Source organism: Anoplopoma fimbria, chromosome 9 (assembly GCF_027596085.1).
Source record: "Anoplopoma fimbria isolate UVic2021 breed Golden Eagle Sablefish chromosome 9, Afim_UVic_2022, whole genome shotgun sequence".
Classification (NCBI taxonomy): Eukaryota; Metazoa; Chordata; class Actinopteri; order Perciformes; family Anoplopomatidae; genus Anoplopoma; species Anoplopoma fimbria.
In genome coordinates this window covers 20,431,117-20,452,323 of record NC_072457.1, presented here as the reverse complement: position 1 = coordinate 20,452,323, position 21,207 = coordinate 20,431,117, and the positions used below count along the sequence as shown (strand labels likewise).

At 40.7% G+C, this 21,207-nt stretch overlaps 2 protein-coding genes across 2 annotated transcripts; one reads left to right on the top strand and one right to left on the bottom strand.

Annotated features, from left to right (window-relative positions):
- The first annotated feature begins 1,580 nt into the window (after positions 1-1,580).
- stim2a (tromal interaction molecule 2a) lies at positions 1,581-11,947 on the top strand. Its single transcript, XM_054604304.1, is given in 13 exon segments — positions 1,581-1,677; positions 4,678-4,808; positions 6,080-6,191; positions 6,380-6,491; positions 6,599-6,714; positions 6,842-7,019; positions 7,115-7,292; positions 7,450-7,611; positions 7,777-7,877; positions 7,957-8,210; positions 10,461-10,641; positions 10,811-11,139; positions 11,142-11,947. Coding segments are annotated over 13 exon segments (2,757 nt in total).
- Positions 11,948-13,834: 1,887 nt separating this feature from the next.
- Positions 13,835-20,836, bottom strand: LOC129096391 (uncharacterized). Its single transcript, XM_054605166.1, has 5 exons — positions 20,760-20,836; positions 20,225-20,626; positions 14,839-14,973; positions 14,627-14,688; positions 13,835-14,431 (listed from the first exon to the last, which is right to left on the bottom strand). The coding sequence occupies exons 1-5, from the start codon at positions 20,794-20,796 to the stop codon at positions 14,369-14,371; spliced, it is 699 nt and encodes a 232-aa protein (XP_054461141.1). The 5' UTR covers positions 20,797-20,836; the 3' UTR covers positions 13,835-14,368.
- Positions 20,837-21,207: the final 371 nt, after the last annotated feature.

Here is a 21,207-nt window from a genome sequence, read left to right as displayed (position 1 = left end):
GCAATTATTTAAAATACACACATATATATATGTGTATTTTATCACCCCTAGTACATATATATATATATACATATATATAGCGAGGAGACAGAATCCATTACAATGTACGATACTTGAAAAGAGAGAAGACGATTGAATAGTTTGATTCTGAACAAAAGCATATCCAAAGTTCACATATATATATATATATGTGTGTATTTTATCACCCCTGGTACATATATATATATATGTATATATATGTACTCTCCACTCTCAGACCCTGCAGAGGCTTTATTGGACATGTGCCACTTTGGCATGCTTTACAGGCTAAAGAGGTCAAAGCTGCCCCACTATTTTTAAACCAGGAGTCGAATTGCTGGAAAGAAACCTGACACTTTGTTACTGTTTTAAGTTGTTGTGTGTGTGTGTGTGTGTGTGTGTGTGTGTGTGTGTGTGTGTGTGTGTGTGTGTGTGTGTGTGTGTGTGTGTGTACTGCTGTGATCTGTCTGTGTCCCTCACACTCTAGTTTGAGGAGACGGTACTGTGTGTGTGTGTGTGTGTGTGTGTGTGTGTGTGTGTGTGTGTGTGTGTGTGTGTGTGTGTGTGTGTGTGTGTGTGTGTGTGTGTGTGTGTCTTCGTGCACTGGATAAACAGGTGCGCAGTCGTTTGTTAAGTCCATCCATGTAGCTCGGAGAGCTGCGAACAAGGACACAGGTGTTGGAACCAAAACAGCCTGTCCACGACACGCTCTCCCCGAGCAATGATAGTCTTGATCTTCACCTCCCACAGTGGCTTCAGAGGGCTTCAATTGACCCTCCAATAAAGCCATAAAAAAACAGACAGGTGGTAAAAGGAGCAGTCATCTGGTGGGAGAGACTGTTGGTTTTACGCGTATGCGCATGTTGGGGATTAGAAAGCAGTTGCTCAGCTCGGTTACAAATGGCAGACTATATAAAACTACATATGGAGGTGACTGGATCAACGCTGCATCTCCTTGCGTTGGGTCGGGGGGGGGGTTAGGACACATAATTAAGTGTTAGGGGCCCTGTTGCTAGAGAGAGGGAGAGGGAGAGGGAGAGGGTGGGGGGGCGGTCAGATCCCACTGCGCGTAAAAGCGTCACATCTCCACGTCTGTTTTTGGGAAAGGGGGTGAGAGGAAGAGAGGACAGGACAGGACAGGCGCGATCATGTGTCTCGCCAAAACACTCTCCAAGCAGACCCGAGGAGCAGAGGAGCGCTCCTCCGCACCACCAGCGGGATTACAGGATTATTTTTTTTTGTCTTCTTTTTAAACAACAACCGTTTTTCATGCGCCCTTAAAATCGGCTCCTGAAATATGATGGATGAGCCTCGGGAAGCTTTTATCCTAACTTTTTAATTAGGCCCAAGTGTGGATTTATAAAAAAAAAAAAGCAGTATCTGTCATTTGGAATACCGTCGCTCACGTTTGGAGTGTTATTTACGCACGGCCCTCTCGTGTTTGGATGAGCCTGCACATCACCACTGCACACTTTCTGAAGAGTGTTGGAACTTGTGTTGTGTGCGCTGTCACACATTTGGAGTCATCCCTCTGGACGACGGTACCACCCGCCCTCTCTGAAATGCTGGCCCTGTCCCCTCTCCTGCTCCTCGTTTTCCCCGCCGCGCTCCTTGTGGCCGCGCACGGCGCCGGGGACCTCCAAGGTTTCGCCTTCCACGGCGGGAGTGCAGGCTTCGACCCAACAGGTATAAACACAAGAATCCAAAAAAGGAAAACTCAGTTCTCAACCTCGTGTCAAAGTATTTAAAACGTATTTATAATCTGCCCAGTTAATGCAAATAATATGCCAATGATCACAGGCCGAAAATGACAGACATGTAGTGCGTCTGTACTGGTTTTTCGTGATTTGTGATTGTTTTTCCAACTATAATTCCATTTCTAAACCATTCAAAAACATTTGAACCATTCATGGTTTCTAAAAGTGTTAATCTATTCATTTGACTTGGTAGGATTACCTTGTTTTTAAGGCCATTCAGGCCCTTTTTATGTCACTGAGAGGTAGAGTGAATCATCATCGGCATATCAGAACCCTTATTTGGTAGAAATGTGAATTTTGAGTCTTTACCAAAAATATATTTTGGAAACAAGAATCTTTTCTTTCTAATTACATTAGAAATAAACCTACCCACTCTAAATCTCGCAGTGGGTTTTATAATAACAGTGTAACCTCAAGTTTATATGGCTGCTTTGTGCCAGAGTTGCAGTTCACCTGTGGAAAGAGTGAAAAGCAGGTCATATTTGGAGGTCCCCCAGGGACACAGATAACACACACACACACACACACACACACACACACACAAGCACACACACACAAACACACAAACACGCATTGCAAACACCCTTGATATTTAATAGCCCTGCCAGCGGAGAGCTTTCCTCACTGTTGAGAAATGCAAGTTTCATCAACAACCAGGGGATCAATGTCTTTGCTCTGTACGCTGGTACCGACTTGGCTGTGGTAATGAGATCATGGATCATAGATAATTACTTTCAAAGGGCTTAAATTCAAGTGAAGCAGCAGATTGTCAAAAAATTCAACAACTTATTACCATCATTTTCAGTAATTTCGTCCCCTTATGATCAGTTTGTGTGCTTTCTCCAAGCATGACCGATGCTTATCTAGCAGTCTAGTGGTCCGTGTCACAGCATCATTTAGGCCTACAGCATACTCCTCGGTCCTGTGCTGACGTCGGCTGGTTGCACGAGGAGTTGTGCAAGGAGATAAAGATGCTACTTCTGAGATTAATGCTGTTATTTTTCCAAAATGTTCTGAGATTGATGTCAGACCTCCTGACAGATATTAATTCACTTTATTTCTCATAAGTCACTTTTTCCCATAGCTTTAATTTTCCTTACATGGGGGGGCGGAGGAGTGTCACCGTACTGGATTTGATAGTGGGCTTAACTAGACCTTTGACCTCAGGGCTCTTCATCTCCCTGAAGAGTCACAGAGACAAAAATGGGCACTGACTAAGTACGGTGGCGATGATGGAAAGCCGTGTGTCATCTTCCCTTGCATTAGTGTTCCCGTATTATATCCAAGCCTGGGACACACTGTACGGTTTAAAGTCTAATTACAACAGTTGTTTTTGGCCCTGATGGACGATTTTCTTAAACACTGGCTGGCATGTGGCCCGAGGTTGTTCAAGTTGTAATAAACATATTTTACTTTTGTGTTGTAATTGGCAATATGTGTTGCCAGTTCACAGTTGGTTAAAACTGGGCTCTAGGTTCAATGGTTAATTCAATCTTTAAATAAACAATATGAGAAGTACATGGAAGCCCTGGTTCTCTGCAGACTGACATTTGGACTTTAATATGATGCTTAAGGTTTAAGTTTTAACACTTTCCTTGATAACGGTGGTTAACAAAAAACAAACTTCGAATGACTGAATGGCATTATTTCTATTCAATTGTTGACCTTGGAAACAGCAGTGCAAGGTCCATGTAGCTACTTCATGCATCTTGAGATGAGATTGTTTTGCAAATGGACTGTGGAAAAGTGCCTCTTCCCCTTGAAACTAAAAGTGGTTAGGGCTGGGGGCAAAACGCCCAGTTGCATCTATCATCAGCTCATTTCGTAACCAGTGTGGCATTACAATCACAGCAAAGCACAAGCCAGTTCTCTCTTTTCTGTGGACTTTTCAGTGTTATTGACTAATTCTCTGGCAATAACAATGTGCTTTCCTAAGCTATGACAAGAGTGTGTGGATGAAGCTAATCCTAAATTATTAGTTGGCTAGCTATCTTGCTAATTCCACCATGATTTCATGCTACAGTCACAGTTAAAGCATCATATGAACTGCTGTGTTTATGTTACTTTTACATGTAGCCAGACTTTGCTGTTTTTAACTTACCGTTCATGATGGCCGTTGCCTTTTCAATTAGCTTTTGCTAATTGCTAGCGCTTATGCTAATTGTTAGCATGCTGACTATTGTTTTGATGATTTTTTGGTTGCTAAGTGCTGAAAAGAGTCAGTTATATTGTCAAAATACAATATAAACTGTTATAAACATTTATGACTTTGAGATAACATGCAAGGCTGGGATATGTGAATGCTAGCGATAAGCATTAGCGGTTCGTTATATGGGACGGCTGGGGAGGGGAGGTCATTGGTGTCGAAAAGCTGACTCCATATACATCACCTGGCTCCAGATCAGCTAATAGACAGGTTTCAACCAGTGTAGGGTTTACAATATGTAGATTACTTTGCACTAAAATGTCATGATTATAACCGGGATCCATTAAAAACACCATACATATCCATATACATTGTTCTTCAGCTAAAAAAAGACTGTTCCGGGAGTTAGTTTTATTGACTGAGACAGACATTGCTGGCCCAAACTTTGTTTGTATTTTAAGGATAGGTAGAAATGGAGACTTTTCTGATGTACAGTAGCAGATACGGATGAATAAGTTAATGTGAACCTTTTTGTTGCTCCTACAAATGGGAATGTGCTTTCAAAGTGTAACTAAAATAATCACAATGACTCAGTACTGACAGAATTCCTTGCATCTGCTCTAAAAGGAGCAGTGAATATAGAAAAGTATGTACCAATCTATACATCAGTTTAATTTAACAGCTGAGCTTCATTAAAGGATGAATGTTTGATAAGTTTAGTGAAATAATAATTGATATAATGTGATTGCCATGTAGACCCCTGCATGGTGGTGTATCCACCATGCATGAGCGAGGCGGATCGCTACAGCCTGGAGGCCCTGCGGAGCATCCATCAGATGATGGACGATGACCAAGACGGAGGGATTGAGGTGGAGGAGAGTGTGGAGGTACAGAACTCGCTCTTCATGAGATGTTTTCCCCTTTTTCTCAGCTGTGTGTAAATCCATGTACGCACAAGGATTTACACAAGGCAGACACGGTAATGCAGTTCTACAACAGGTGTTCAGGCTGGTGGAAGAGTCAAGGATAGCAACGGTATAACTTTTGCTTCTGGCTCAGTGACAAAATGGGTTTGCACTAATAGAATACTGCAACACTGGTGACCTTCATAGTCATACTTGACAACATAACTCCTTTTAATATTTCCTGACTCTAGCTTTCCTTATTCTTCTGCCAGTTTCTTTAAGTTGTCAGAAACAAACCTGAAAAGATACCCTGCCAATGTCAAACTTATTATTTGTTTGTTAACTGCAGGAAATTCGATGAAAAAATACCAGTTAATGGAACAATGAATTCCTAAATTTTACATAATGATGTTGCAAAGCAAGGTCTGATACAAATATCTGTTAAAGCTTATCTTTTTTTGCAGACATATAACATTTTGCACCCCCCCAAACATATATTTTTTTCTCTACAAAGACATTTAGTTACTTAACCAAAAACAAACCAAAAATGATTTGGTCATGTAAACAAATGATTAGTCGCTCATCTCTGCATACGGATCGGTACGTGTGTGTAAAAGCACATTTGCTGCATGTAGACGCTTGTTTGTGCACATTGTTGCCTTTGTTATTTTTTTGTGTTGAGTTCACTGTTTCCAAGTAAATTATATCCAAAGTGAATAAGTATTTTGTCTAATGACTGTGTGAGTCTCCGGTTGTATGTTACAGTGGTTGTGAATCCAAAATTCTAGAATGCCTTTGCCTTCTAGAATGCAGTTCAGGGATACAGTATCCAGGGGCTCCGGTTGCGGTTGCCATAGAGACTTAAGGGGGGCGCTGGGCTGGGCTCGTCAGAACACGGTCCCCAAGATTCCCTCTAGCCATCACATGTAGCCTCCGTTTACAGCCAAGGACACATTCCAAGACAGCACCAACACACACAAAAACACACCCACACACACACAACACACACACACACACACAAACACATGTTTGCAACACACACATATGCTTCTGCTTGCCTTCTAAATAAATACAGACTCAAAACAAACACAAATTATTTCTTGATTGAAATCCAAGTACTATAAATAACACACCGCCACATAGACCCAATTTATTTTGGACAGAGAGGTTTATGCTCAGCTAGTGTGTGACCCCTAACCTTGCTCTTCAAAGTTGTCACTTGGTCCTTCTGTCCCTCTCTTGTCGTTTTGTAGTTCATCATTGAGGACATGAAGCAGCAGCAGACCAACAAACACAGCCACCTGCACAGAGAAGACCAACACATCACAATTGAGGAGCTCTGGAGGGGCTGGAAGTCGTCTGAAGGTGTGTGTGTGTGTGTGTGTGTGTGTGTGTGTGTGTGTGTGTGTGTGTGTGTGTGTGTGTGTGTGTGTGTGTGTGTGTGTGTGTGTGTGTGTGTGTATGAGAGAGAGAAAAAGAGTGTGTGTGTGTGTTACAAAGTGTCCAGCTCTACTTTGTCTCACGTTGTCTCCTTTCCTCGTCTCACCTCTCAGTGCATAATTGGACCCAGGATGACGTGCTTCGCTGGCTGAAGGATTTTGTCGAGTTGCCCCAGTACGAAAGGAACTTTAAGGACTTTAAGGTCAATGGAAACACTCTCCCCAGGTGAGGATATCTCTTGTTTTGCTGTTGTCAGAGCGAGTCGTTGTAAAATGTAGTCAGTTGCTGCGAGGAGTCACATCAACGTGCTAAACTTTGATACATGTGTGCAGGATTGCAGCCAATGAGCCTTCATTCCTGAGTGGTCATCTGAGGGTTCAGGACCAAAGAGACAAACAGAAGCTCAACATCAAAGCTCTGGACGTTGTCCTGTTTGGACCGCCTACACGTAAGGACAAGTCTTTGAGATTTTTTTCAGTATAAAGCACAACTACTGACATGGTCCCATCCCATCATCTATGATGCATTTATGATCCATCCACCATTAATATTCATGACCTTCCATTGACCCACAGGCCCCCCTCATAACTACATGAAGGACCTGCTGCTCATTGTATCGGTGGTGATGGGAATTGGAGGCTGCTGGTTTGCCACGGCCCAGAACAAATCCAGTAAATTCCACATAGCCAGGATGATGAAAGATTTGGAAAGTCTGCAGAGGGCTGAGCAGAGCCTCACAGATCTGCAGGAACAGTAAGTATTCAGCTATTAGCGTCCCTTACCTACTGTTTATTATTGAGTTGACTTTGTTTTGTTTGGTTGCCTTAAAAAACCTTTCACTTGCTCAGGCTCGAGCGAGCGCAGGAGGAGAAACGCAACGTCGCAGAGGAGAAACAGAACCTGGAGGAGAAGATGAGGGATGAGATCATGGGGGCGCAGGAGGAGGCTTACCGCCTGCACGAGCTGAGGCAGGGAGCCGTCAGCGAGCTCAGCCGGCTCCGATACGCAGAGGAGGAGCTGCTACAGGTAGACACGCCACTCGAGGAATGCCGACGCTCGTCCTACTTGGTTTAGTTTGGAAAGTTTTCAGGATTTAAAGGAAAGAATACAAACTTTTACAGCAGTTTTTAACAATTTGTCTACGTACTGATCTCTAACATTTGACCGATGCGCCCTCCTTTAGGTCCGCGGTGCACTGAAGCAGGCGGAGAAGGACATGCAGGCTAGCTCGACTGCCTCCGAGGCCCTCCAGCTATGGTTGCAGCTGACCCATGAGGTCGAGGTCCAGTACTACAACGTCAAGAGGCACAGAGCAGAACTACAGCTTGCCATCGCAAAGGAAGAGGTAATGCATGGAGAAAAGGGGGGGCACACATGAAAAACACAGTAGTGATATTTAGAGGGACTGCGCTAACGTAAGCAAGTGATTACAAAACATGTAAAGGGCATTTTACATTTTTAATTTCTCCTTTTACTACATCAACTGACCTTCACCTGTGTTTCCTTGCAGGCAGAGAGGATTAAGAAGAAGAGGAGTTCTCTGTTCGGGACTCTCCATGTCGCACACAGCTCATCTCTAGACCAAGTTGACCAAAAGATCCTGGAGGCGAAGTGAGTAAGAAATAACCTCTGCAGGTTTTGTCTGCGTCCGCCACAGTAATGCAACATATGGTCTTTGTACATCCCAAAGGAATGCCTTGTTTGAAGTAACAGCCTGCCTACGGGAGCGCCTCCATCGCTGGCAGCAGATCGAGCGCTTCTGCGGCTTCCCCATCATCAGGAATCCCGGCATAGCCAACCTCACTGCTCAGCTCTACTCAGACTCCATCCCCCTGGGGTTTCCCAGAGTGCCCAAGCCATCTTGGTCATGCCACAGCTCCGTCCATGGATCAGTGGAGGATCTGTTAGAGGAGTCCACTTCTCCAATCATACCTCAGATGCCAGGTGAGTAACAGCAATGGTGGCTTTTTGAATCTTTATTTGAATCCCCATCAGTGTCCACAAAGTGTTCGGATCTGATGACATGCAATAGCATGTGATTCACATAACCTTTCGATACACATTAAACCATTGAGTGACCCTTCATGTTCTGTATGGAAACATCTGCACTTTTTATGTGTCTCTACTCATCATGGGTTTTTCTTTTAATTTGTCACCCATCTCTATTTGGGGTGGCTGTGGCACACGAGGTAGAGCGCTCGTCCCGCAACCACAAGGTTGGTGGTTTGAACCCCTCTACAGTCAACTGTGCCGAGGTGTCCTTGAGCAAGACACCTAACTGGGCGCTTCTTAGCAGCCCACTGCTCCTCCGGGATGGGTTAAATGCAGAGAATTGTAATTTCCCCATTGTGGGACTAATAAAGGATTAATTATTATTATTATTATTATGCTCTGCATAGCCAAGGGATGTTTGCTATCAGTCTTTAGAAATCTGCAAATGTGTTCAGTGAGTTAAATGATCAGACTAAACCCTTGTAGAACTGCTCCACAATTGGTATGGCTTGTAGGCAGGTATGAACCAGGAGTCAATGGTATGGTACATCATTTAAAAAACCAGTGTGAACTTATTGTCCTTTCAGCTATTGAGCTAACAGTGTTGCTAACTGAAACTGATGCTACCTTAAAATGGAACTTGTGAGCTTGTGGGTACGACTTTGGAAGTTTTGTACATGATAGGACTGGCACTCAAATGGTAAAGTCCTGATACCACCACTGCTAGGCAACGGCAACATGGATGCTACAGTCAATTCAATTCAATTCAATTCAGTTTATTTTGTATAGCCCAGAATCACAAATTACAAATTTGCCTCAGAGGGCTTTACAATCTGTGCACATGCGACATCCTCTGTCCTTCCCTCACATCGGCACAGGAAAAACTCCCCTAAAAAACCCCTTTAACAGGGAGAAAAAAGGAAGAAACCTCTGGGAGAACGACAGAGGAGGGATCCTTCTCCCAGGATGGACAGAATGCAATAGATGTCATGTGTACAGAATGAACAGCATAACAGAGATACAACACATTCAATGTATATGACATAAATGATTCATATAATAAGACTACTTATAATAACAGCAGCAATTATTACAGTAGAATTATAGTTATGAAAATAGGGATAGTAATGTGATTAATAATAATAATCGAAGTAGCAGTGGGTGTCAGTCGGCTCACAGCAGGAGGCACGACTACGGTCCAGGTACCACAACGATTCATGAAAACCTGCAGAACGAGAAAGCAAAAGGGCTTCAGGGTGGAAGTAAAGCTAAAATGCTTAATGGTACAGGTAATAGTAATAGTAATGTGACTAGTAATAATAATGGTGGTAGCAGTCGGTGTCAGCAGGGCCGTAGCAGGATGCACGACCACGGTCCAGGTACAGCCACGATTTATAGAAGCCTGCGAAGCGAGAAAGCACAAAGACTCCAGGGTACAAGCAAGTCAATAAGCGTAATAGTACAGGCAATAATAATAGTAATGTGACTAATAATTATAGTGGTAGTAGTAGTGGGTGTCAGCAGGGCCTCAGTAGGTGGCACGATGACAGTCCAAATATAACCCCGATTCCTGGGAACCTGCGAGGCGAGAAAGCACAAGAACTCCGGGGAAGAAGCAAAATCAGTAATGTGCATAAATAGGAGATTAATACATAAAGATGGAGGGAGTCGTCGCCTTTAAGCCACCGATGCTAACAATTTAGTAAGCTAGCGAGCGGGAAACGTAATTTGAGAAATACAAAGGCATAATGACAAGAAGGAAAAGGCTATTAGGAATATTAACATCTTCCACGGACTCAGGAATCAGGAAGAAAAAACTGATTAAAATTACAATATATTTACCTTTCATCCACCGTAAACGGAACTTCAATGGCCTCTACCATTTCTGAAAACTCATGGAAAAACTTATGAACTCTGAGCTTTGTTTAATTTTTTTACTTACGCAGTTGTGAACACCACAAGATTGGGGGCTGTTTCTATGGACTCTACTCGTGAACACAGTTAACACGACCCTATTTGAAGGCAGCATTAACTAGGGGGCTAGCTGAGTTTCTACACCTATAGAATCATATATTTTTCAAAGATATGCGGACAAAAGACCTTTATGGTTGTAAAGTGGGGCTATATATTCATTGCTTATTTTTCAAGTTATGAATTGTCTAATCTGTTCTGATGATTTGTTCATCTTTGATCTTCCTCCAGTTCAACCAGTGATGCGCTCTCCTCAAACACGTGGATCCACCATATGTCGGTCACGTCGTCCCGGCACGATCACTCAGCCAGCGGCCGCAATGATCTCGCCAGACCCAGACCTTCTTACCCCCTTCAGAGCACAATACCCTTGTGAGGAAGAGGGGCTTTTCCTCAAAACTCTAAAGAAACAGTATGTTTTTCTGCCCATCAGTTTAAGAGGCCAATTTGTTTTTACACACTCCTCATGCTAAAACACTATTTATCCATGACACAGTCTTTGTTAATTCCTTGATTCCCTCTTTCTTCTCTTCCATCTCCTTTCCTTCCCCTATTCCACTTTTCATTTCCCTAAATAATAGAGACTCCCAAGAGATGTTTTCCGACACAGAACATATGACTTCACCTCCTCTCAGCAAAATGTTCCCTAGTCCTACTGTTGACACGTCCTCTCAAAAGCTCTATCATGATGAAACTGAACTGTTTTTGGACAGTACCATCACAAAGCATTTGAGTCAAGAAGAAGAAGCTGTTGTTGAATCTCCAGTTCGCAAAACTTCGGCAGAAGAACTTGAAGCTTGTCTAGACGATGATGATGGTGATCATCCGTTTGACTCAGTGTCCAGAAGGATCACAAGAGGTTCAATGGAAACATCCTTTGACACAGGTTCCAGAAAGTTTGTATGGAAAAAGAGGACTGCCAGCTTGATTCCTCTGTAAGGGCGTTAGCAATGGACAAAATGTTTGAGGCCACTAGAACACCACCAAGAAAGATATCCAGAGATGAGCTGGAGTATTTGACGGATACTGCTTCCATAAATTTGCTGCCCAGAGAGAGATTTGAAGCACTTATGGATACCTCGTCCTCTCCAGAGAAGCAAGAGTTCAGTTTAGAACCATCAACAAGTAGGAGGATACTGAGAGATGAACTTGAGATGTCTGCTGGTTCTCTCAAAAGGAGAATACCAAGAAAGTTAAGAGTTGACATTGACACTTCCATAGACACTCCCACAGGAAAAATCTCCTGGGATATAGTTGATGTTCCAATGGAAATATCTAAACAATCAATACTCAGAGAGGAGTCTGGAGCATCCGAATCAAGTTCATCTCCAGGACGCACCATGAGGTCTGGACAGCCAGACCTCATGGTGACCTCCAAGGTACCATGGGATTCGTCATCAGAACTTTTCACTGGCCCACTGAGCCAGCTTGTGTATGATGGAATCCTGGAGAAGTCTTGCGACTCCGGGGCTACAACCCCAACCAGCCTCTCCTCCTCAACACCCAACCTGCCCCAGAGCGGGCTGCTAGCAGAGGTGGAGCCACCATTGCCGCCATCAATGATTGCTTTCCCATCTCCCTCATCGCCCCCTGAGACTGGAGATGAGAAAAACAAACATAAGGAAAAGAGCAAGAAATCCTTGAAGCTCAAAAATCTTTTCAAAAAGAAAACTGAGTCAACTCCAGAGAAGCCTCAAAGTGGTCTACAAAAACTCTGACGACAAGCTAAGAATGTTTTCCCTTTTTTTATTGAACCAGAAAATGAGAGAACCTCATTGAGGATATCTGGTATGGAAAGCTGAAGTTGATTTGTTTTTTATTATTAAGTCTTATGTAGACATATAGTTGATACCATATATTATTTTAGATGAAGATTTTTTGAGGCTTTGCGTATGGTTGGCCTATGGCGTATAGAGTATGACATTGCACTGTTCTTTTGTTTAACAGAGGCAATGCTTGAATTTAACATAAACCTCCAATTAAGACATTTGAAGACAGCAACAGTTTTGATTATTTCAATTGAGAGAATTCTGTGTTGTTTGTGTTTTCTCTGTGTTCTTCTCACTGGTTTGAAGTTAAGTTGTAAAAACGTATCTTATGCATCGATCAGGATTTAGAAGCATTTCAATCAGAATCTGAGCACAGTTGTGGGATGTTTTAACATCATATTAACGAAACCGCACATACAGCAGATAAGTTAAGTTTTCAGGTTTTGACTCTTAATAAATAATACGATTTTTCTTAACTCCATATTTTATTGTTGCTTATTTACTCTTGACTATTTATTGTTACTCAGGATTTATTTAGGGTTCGTTACCAAGTTTTGAATGCCCTAAATATTTGACAGCTGAATAGGTCTGCACTAGGAATATATAGCCTCCAGCAAATAGTTCATTTTATAACAAAATTGAAAAAAAAAATCTTAATGCTTTCATATCAGATTTTGTATCAGATTGTCTGATGCATTTGCTTATTTATCGAAAAAGAGTGTGTCTTGGTGGATCTGTTGTGGCAGGAAGCTTTAGTTAGGGTTTAGACAGCCTTTTTATCTCGCCAGAAAAGGAAAAAGTTAAAAAGCCAACACTTTTAAAGGATAACCTGCTAAAGAGTTTCTGAATTAGACACAAAAATACATTTTTTGATCACATTGTTTCCTGATGCACATACTCATCATAATGTAAACTGCAGACTGCTTTTTCTTAATTTTCTGAGCTTGGAAATGGGTCAACCTTAACATAGCCAATACTGACCCATTTAAAAAAAGCATCTGTCCTGATCCTGTGGATCCTCTGGGACAAGCCAAGTTCTATTCAAATGTTCAGCATTGATTTGCCAATGTTGATCAACAGTTTGCTTGCTAAATATTATTTTTTTTAATAGTTGATTTGTTTTATGGTTCTTTTATTGTTTACAGGCATAAAGTCAGTACCTTGAGTAGTTTATTGGAATTCAAATAATTCAGAAATAGATTTTAATTGATTTGAAAATTGCTCATGGTTATACTTTTTTCATGTCATTATTTTTTGTTATTTCAATTGAAAGAAATATATGAATAAAATCGTGTCCTTTGTCTTAGACAAGGACAAGCACTGAATTGTAATATGAATGTAAGATTTCAAAGGCTGTTGTTATCTAATGATTTAACAAGTGACAACAGAGGAAATGAAATTAGGAAATATTGTGCATGATTCAACATTAAGGAATCTAAACATTGCCAGCATGTAAATTCTTTCAAACCTTTGTGAAGGGAATGTAGCAAGTTAAAATGCAGCTTAAAAATGAATAAAGTATGAAGTATGAATAGTATGAATTTTTCTTTCTTAAAAAAAAGAAAGAAGATACTCCAAATTGCAAACAAATAACACACTTACCACAGTTAGCAAAATGACTGACAGAAAATTTGAAAATTGAACTTCTAACAGCAAAAGTGAATTTATGAACATGACAACATATAATGCAGTTTGAACTGTTGGGTGACATCTCAGGGCCGAACCTCTATTGAAGGGCCACTAGAGGTCAGGAGAGTGGCTAGGAATAGGCTACATTTTCCCCAGTAAACACACGTGATGTGATTTTAGAACGAAGCTCTTCATTTCCTGCCAAGCTTTACTAATCACATGGACTACATATTGTTTTAATCAGCAATCACATTATGTAGTGAAATGTCACATGCATTAATTAATGTAAATTTATATTAAGGAGGTAGCCTTTTACTGACTCTGTTAATATTTTGTTTTTATTAGCGCACAATTTGTAAACAAGAATTAAGCAAGTGTAAAAGTATGAAACTCATTACATTTTCTACATGTAAAATAGTACAGCTATTTCTTATATTTCATTTTAACTAATCAGTAATAAAAGCAAGGTACAATGCTTTAGCTTAACATGCGACAAAGTTAGAAAAGTACATTTTAAACAGTTTCTAAAAATGTATCTATATGTAAGTTTGAAAAAAAAAGAGACCATTGCTGTCTGGTTGATTATAAGCCTGATAACAGATTGGCCCAAAAGCCTGCACCCACTTGCTTGAGGCGTTTCTTAAACCACAGGACAACAAACAAGAGGAAGTGGAAATCATTTCACTTCATTTGGTTTTCTGCTTGAGTAAAGCAGGCGTGCTTGTGCCGTCCACCCTCTGCCTATTGGCGTGTTTGTCCATCCTTAGCCCGGAACACAACTCGTGTGAAACACGCATCTTCATCCTGAGAGACAATTTGACATTTGTTATTAAGAAGTATTATGTTCACCTGTTGTGCTGTCATATCAAAAGATGTGTGACTGTGACACGTTAAGACAACTGCAAAGAAGAGATGGCTGCTAAATGTGTGAGATGCTGAGTAGCACCTAATGTACTTAACATAGACTCATTAAAGTTTCTTATTCTCACTGTTCATTACCTGATCCCGTCTCGTTTGTCCCCTGGTGTCTGGTCTTTCCTGGAGAACTTGAGATTCTTTGTCTGTGAAAATGAATACAACATGATTACAGCATAGCTACTGCTTCCTTGCAAATAAAGTGATATAATAACAGCTTGCCTACATGTTTAAATTATTGATTTAACATCATTTACTTTGAAACAAAATTTGGGACAACAACTGTGAAACTACACCTGTTTCCTGACAGAAGTGATAAACCAAAATAAAGGAGATGACGGAGGAGAGAATAGTGAAGGCTATAGTGAACACCATCCAGGGCTCAGCAAACACAGGGCTTGGGTCAGCCACACTGAGGTGAGGGCTGGAATCTGGAACACAAACATATGTGGTAAAACATTTAACAATATGTGCAACAGTGTTGACTGGTCAATAGGGGCAGTTGGGGTTATGCCAGAAATTCACTTAAAAAAACTGAGTGTACATTTTTTTTTATATTATTAATTATCAAAGCGTAGCCCCCTTTTTGCTATAATTCATTGTTTATGAATACAATTAGTGCAAAGATTTTAATTCATGTTTAATAGTGCTTCAGACTGCAATTTGTGTCCGTAATAGACATACGGTGGCCTGTGGGGCCATTTCCTCTCTCACAACGCAATGTTAATTGTGCGCATAGGTTGCGCGATAGATTGTACTTGGAAAAATAATAACATGCATGCTCAGAGTGTTCAATCACATGAACTTGTTGACCATACCCGTTGCCGTGGCCCATGGGTGTGTTCAGGGAAACCCCGTAGCCCCACTGCAGTGTCAAGTCATGTTTCAGATTTGATTGGCTGATCTGTCGGGCGCGAACGCTAATTTGCGGTCACTTCCCTCGGCGAACGCCAGGGCACCATAGAGAACATGAACGAAGTGGATTAGCTAGCTACATAACCTACTTCAAGAGGACAGACTTGAACCCTTAAACTGGAGTAAATAATGTCATTAAAGCGCCTCAGTGCCCACCAGTCAATTTATATTGTGCTCAAATTGCTTGTAAAGTTAAGCTCGGGTTTTAGGTGGAGCTGCTTTCGAAGAAAAAGTTGCTAACGGTTACCATTAACATACGAAAGAAGGTTCTTCTGTTGTCAATGTCTGCTTATTGGTGGAGATAGTTGAAGACGGGTTAGAAAGATATTAAACATCTTAATGAGAGGATAGTAATAAGTGAGAGCAGTGAGAGTCATGTGGATAGCTAATGCTGTGAAACTCGGCTTACTTGGACAGGTACACTTTGCTAAGTTGAAGTCTGCACCGTGCACACTGAGCTTCATACTGGTGAGACGTCCCTGTCACAGTTAACATCCATCCACCAAAACAACAGAGAGGACAGCACCACTGCTAGAAATAATAGCCAGTCAGAAGGAACTTTTGAAGAGGATAAAGTTTGTCTTAAGTTTGCCCAGAAGAAACCGCCTCACGGCCTGTCTTCTCAAGTGAGCCCTCAGCTTTGGTGAGTGGAAGCTTTTCTGCTGCTGGTCTGCACAATTGCCATATTGTTAAAGTTGTTGTAATAAGATTGATGATGGATATTTCTAAAAAGTTGTCTGTGCACTGCGTTGTGGCCCTCAGTATAGGGCTCGAGCTCTTCACTGATTGCCCTGAAGGCTCATTTGTCTGGTGATTGGTTGTGTCGGTTGATGACGACGGAATATTTAATTCTAAGTTTAGGCTTGTTGCAGCGATTATGTTACTTGTGTAATTTTGCTCTCTCTCTATCTCTCTCTCTCTCTCTCTCTCTCTCTCTGTCTCTCTCTGTGCATGTTTACAAGACCTTTCCACTTAAATGCATTTTGTGCAGCCATGCATGCTTTGGACTCATGAGGTTTAAAAAAACAAAACACATCAGTAGCAAAAGATAGTTCTATAGTTTTCCTGGTATGTAGATTAACTATTGAAGTGCAGCTCAAATGCATTGTTTTTCCAAAAACTGAAGATGCATAAAAATATCATAGTGGAAAATATTGCACTTTAAAAACAACCCATATAAAACCCAAGAGGTCTCTTTGGAATTGGAATGAATCATACATAATTTAAGAATAATGACTGTATATCTCTGGATTCAATTTAACAACATGTTAATAAAAAATATGGCCCTTTTGCTCATACAGTTTGAGCAATTTAGTTTTTTGGACTTAACATCATGGTCACACATTATTGTACTATCTAGTGAAGTTGTTACATTTACTGCATACTAAAGATTAATATAAAAAGAGAAGTCCAAAAGGCCAGCATACTCACTGAATAGGATCCTTGTGGTGACGTTGCCATATCTGTAATCCATTTTGTGTTGAATGTATCCTTCATTCTCCACTGTTGTCTGTTCAGTTCCACAGTAGTAGAAGCCCTCATCAGAATCAGTGATGTTCAGGATCAGCAGGTCATAGGATTCAGAAGAATAGTTTCTCACCAAATGAAAACGAGGAGGAAGTTTCAGTTGAAACCTATCGTGAGTGAAGTCGTCGGATTCTGGTAATGGTCTTGATCTAAGGACAAGAGAAGGCTGGTTCTCATGAGAACAGTTCCTGTACCACACTATGTATACTCCCATTGATAATGTACAGTCGCAGTAGAGAGTGATGTTTTCTCCTGGTCTGACCGTTTTCTCCAACACTGATCCAGAAATCAAATCATGACCGTGGGATGCAACTCCTGGAATACAAACACAATAGTAGAAGCAGATTGAAATGTGCGCAGTGTTCACATTACAACAGGTGCAGTTTCCTGCTCAACACAACAACAGTGAGAATGCATATGAATTATTCTCATCTTGGAACTTAACAATCGTATTTAGAAGAATTACCTAAGAGAGCGACCAGAAAAATGTACAGCTTCTCCATGTGCGATGATGAGAGATGAGAGTGAGATTTAGAAGACAGCGACGCAGAACTTTCTTTTGTCAAAGGAAGTATACGATGTGATTGGCCAGTCAAGTGGAACGTTTTCTTCCGTGGTTGTTTTCTATTGGTGTAAAGTCATGTAGCAGTCTGGGCTTTTATGTTTCCCATAAGTGATCACTAAATAACAGACACAATAAGATAAACCACACTACGCCCCAGCATCTAACTGAGGTGTTGCCATTACATGGTAGATTCCAGCCATGTAATACTTGCAGTAGTGCCTTTGTAGGACTTGCAGTATTCTGATGGTTATTATAGACCTGGAGGCTCTGATGAATAAGGAAGAGAAGTAGACGGTGTACAGTGGGCAGAAACTTCCAATTCCAACAAATGGTCATATAGACCATTTTTAATGCATAGATATTTTGATGCATATGTAACAGAAGTTTACAACGCTCAAATTTGTCATTTATGGGGTAAATTTCCTGTTTGTACAGTGTAGAGTGACACCCTCAGTAAAACTGTTACGTTGTTGGACTGTTTATATTCTTTTATATTACCCTATATTTTATTAATAATTATATTATTCAATCAAATCAAATTAATATTTATAAAAAGTAATCTATATATTTTTTTTGTTATATGATATGAAAATGCTGAAGCTAAAATAATAATAATAATAATAATAATAATTAAGCCTTTATTAGTCTGACAATGGGGAAATTACAATTATCTATATTTGACCCATCACAGAGGAGCAGTGGGCTGCAATGAAGTGCCCAGGGAGCAATTTGGGGTTAGGTGTCTTGCTCAAGGACACCTTGGCATGTTGCTTGTAGAGGGGTTTAAACCACCAAACTTGTGGTTGCGGGTCAAGCGCTCTACCTCATGTGCCACAGCCGTCCCAAAACCACATAATACAAAACTTGTAATTTCTTGCAAAACCATGATTTGGAACCTGATGGTGGAATTAGAGGATTAATCATCTGATCACCAAAGTCATTCAAAATCCAAAAAGCAACTTCAGAGAGAAGCAGACAGAAGAGTCTACGATATGTGTTTGAAGGACTTTTCCAGGATGTCAAACATTCAGCACTGAAAGCTAAAGCCTAGAGATCACAGTTTAATAGTGGATGAAGATAATAATGAATAAAATTAGCTCTATTGCAGCCAGTTTAAACATTAAATTGCATTTAGCATGTTACTGCATCACTAATAATATTATTAACTTAAGAACCCATTTAGCTGCAAAGTGAGTCGCTAGTTTTACTTTTATAAACTACCTACTATACTATACCACTTGCCTTTATACTGTAGTACATTATCTTGATTATATACTTGCATACTTTTACTTAGGTAAGCTTTCATTTGTAGTATTAAGCATGATTTGTTTTATACTACATTTACTACCAATCAAAACAAGAAGCCTTCCGATAACAAAATCCTGCCCCGTTTCATGTGAATGCAGAATCTGTTTATAGAGTTTATATGGTTATATAGAGATGAGTTAATTCATCATTGATTCTAAGAGAAGTTTCAGGTGATCGATTTGTCTAATTGTCTGAGTTTTGTCACTTTTCTGGTTATTTCTTCTGCGGCCACTCTGATGAAGGCAGTTGTATGTTGATAATTGAAAACAGAATCACTTGTATGCATAGACTGCAGAGACTGCCTGTCTATTTGTTTTAAACAAAAGGTTGTTGCTGATGTTGTTCCTTGTGTAGAAGTTGTCATCAAATGCAGTCTATTTTGTAGCCTTAAGATGTTCTTTAATTTAACCGTGCTATCACATACCATATTTTTAATGTTTACTATGCATTTTAATGCGTACTTTGACCTGAAGGCGGGCACATACCTGATCTGGGCTGAGGTTGGTTCTGTTGTCTCGGTTGTTATTCTGTTTCCTTACAGTTCCCAGTGTTTGGTACACATATAGAAAGACAGGTGGAATTGTAACATACCACTGTTTCATCTGTGTCTTATGACAAAGCCCTTGGACATTTTGGATGTGGGGTGCAGTGTTGCCAACCTAATGTAAAAGGTGTTTTCTTCTGTTGCATGTGACTGAGCTGATGCTGTTGATGATGGGCCTGAGGGGGGCCTTGTCTTGCTCCAGCTGTAGGGAGACAATACCTTCTTCATATAGGTCATGTTGGCATCCTGCATCAGTGTTTTCATCTGTATTTTTGTCACAGAGTAGTGTGCTCTGCAACTCTAGTCCGCCTGTATCAGTTGCTAATACGCTATGTGGGTTTCCTGTGGCTTGATGAAGTGTGACAGAATGTGTGTGACGGAAAGTTCTTGCTTCTCTGTATTATGTTGTTACTTCTTGGAAGAAGTACACCCCCCCCCATCCAACATACCTTTGTTTACCACTATTCATTCTTAAACACTGTTTGCAGGGATGACTTGATGAACTGCTAGATAAATATATATATATTTATTTTCACAGACAAACTGACAAAGAGAAAAGAGTTGATCAACTTTTCAAACACATTGTTGCTTTCTACATAGTCACATAGGTATTAGCTTTTCCTCTACTCCAGTAACCAAGAAACCTAGATATTCCCAGACATAAAAGCATGTTTATCATAAGATATTTCTGTTAGAGTTAGGGGTTAGTTAGGTTTTCTGTTGCTTGACTTCTATTCGGTAACAGTGAACTAGTGCTGCATCACCTTTACTATCTGCTCTCACTCAAGTACGACACAAAAGGAAGTCAGATCGGAGTACTTACTGAATAGGATCTTTGTTGTTATGTTGCCATATCTGTAAACAGGTCTGGAAGTAATTGTTGTGTTACCCTCCACCTTATTACGTCCAGTTCCGCAGTAGTAGAAGCCTTCATCAGAGTCAGTGGTGTTTATGATCAGCAAGTCGTAGGAGTTAGAGGAATAGTTCCTCACATAGTGGAAACGAGGAAGGGGGTTCATCAATCGTGCCGCATCAACGATAGTCCTCGATTCAAGGGTTACTTTAAGGACAAGAGAAGGCTGGTTCTCATGAGAGCAGTTCCTGTACCACACTATGTATACTCCACTTGATAATTTGCAGTCACAGTAGAGAGTGATGTTGTCCCCTGGTCTGACTGTTGCCTCCAACACTGATCCAGAGATCCAATCATGACTGCAGGATGCTACTATTTGAAAAACAAAACAATTGCAAAAGCAAGAAGTGAGATGAGTGGTTAAAGGTTGTTTTTCCAGTACACTGGATGCAGACTACCGCTCAAAACAAAAACATCAATAACTCAATAAGTTTAAAAAAATTACCTCGGAGAATGATCAGAAAAATAAGCAGCTCGTCCATGTGAGATGATGGCCTGGTGTAAAAAGACACCAAAAGTGGTCTGACTGCCTGATGTCATGACTTTTCCGTTAAAGGAAATGTAAGTTGTGATTGGCTGGTTGATTGGAAATGTTTCTTCTGTGGTTGTTCCTATTGGTGTATGTGGCTGTGGTGTTGTAGAAACAACATGTTTTCAAATGACTCTACCTGTACAGACCTTGTAACTGGGGACTGAATCCCTCCAGGTGCTTTTGCACTTTTGCAGATTTAGCAGAAAATCAAGATGACTGTATGACGATGTTTTGGGGTAATGTCACAGTGGCTGTAAAGTAATACAGACTTTACATTATCTCATTTTAGACCCTGCTACTTGATCAATGTTTTGAATCCTTGATAAATCAATAGAAAAGGAAGTGGATCAGAAAGGAATAG

Coding starts and splice junctions, on each gene's coding strand:
- LOC129096391 (XM_054605166.1), bottom strand. CDS start 20,796: ATGGACGAGCTGCTTATTTTTCTGATCATTCTCCGAG. Junction 20,627..20,759: donor TTTTCTGATCATTCTCCGAG/GTAATTTTTTTA, acceptor TTTTTCAAATAG/TAGCATCCTGCAGTCATGAT. Junction 14,432..14,626: donor GACAAACGAGACGGGATCAG/GTAATGAACAGT, acceptor ATTGTCTCTCAG/GATGAAGATGCGTGTTTCAC.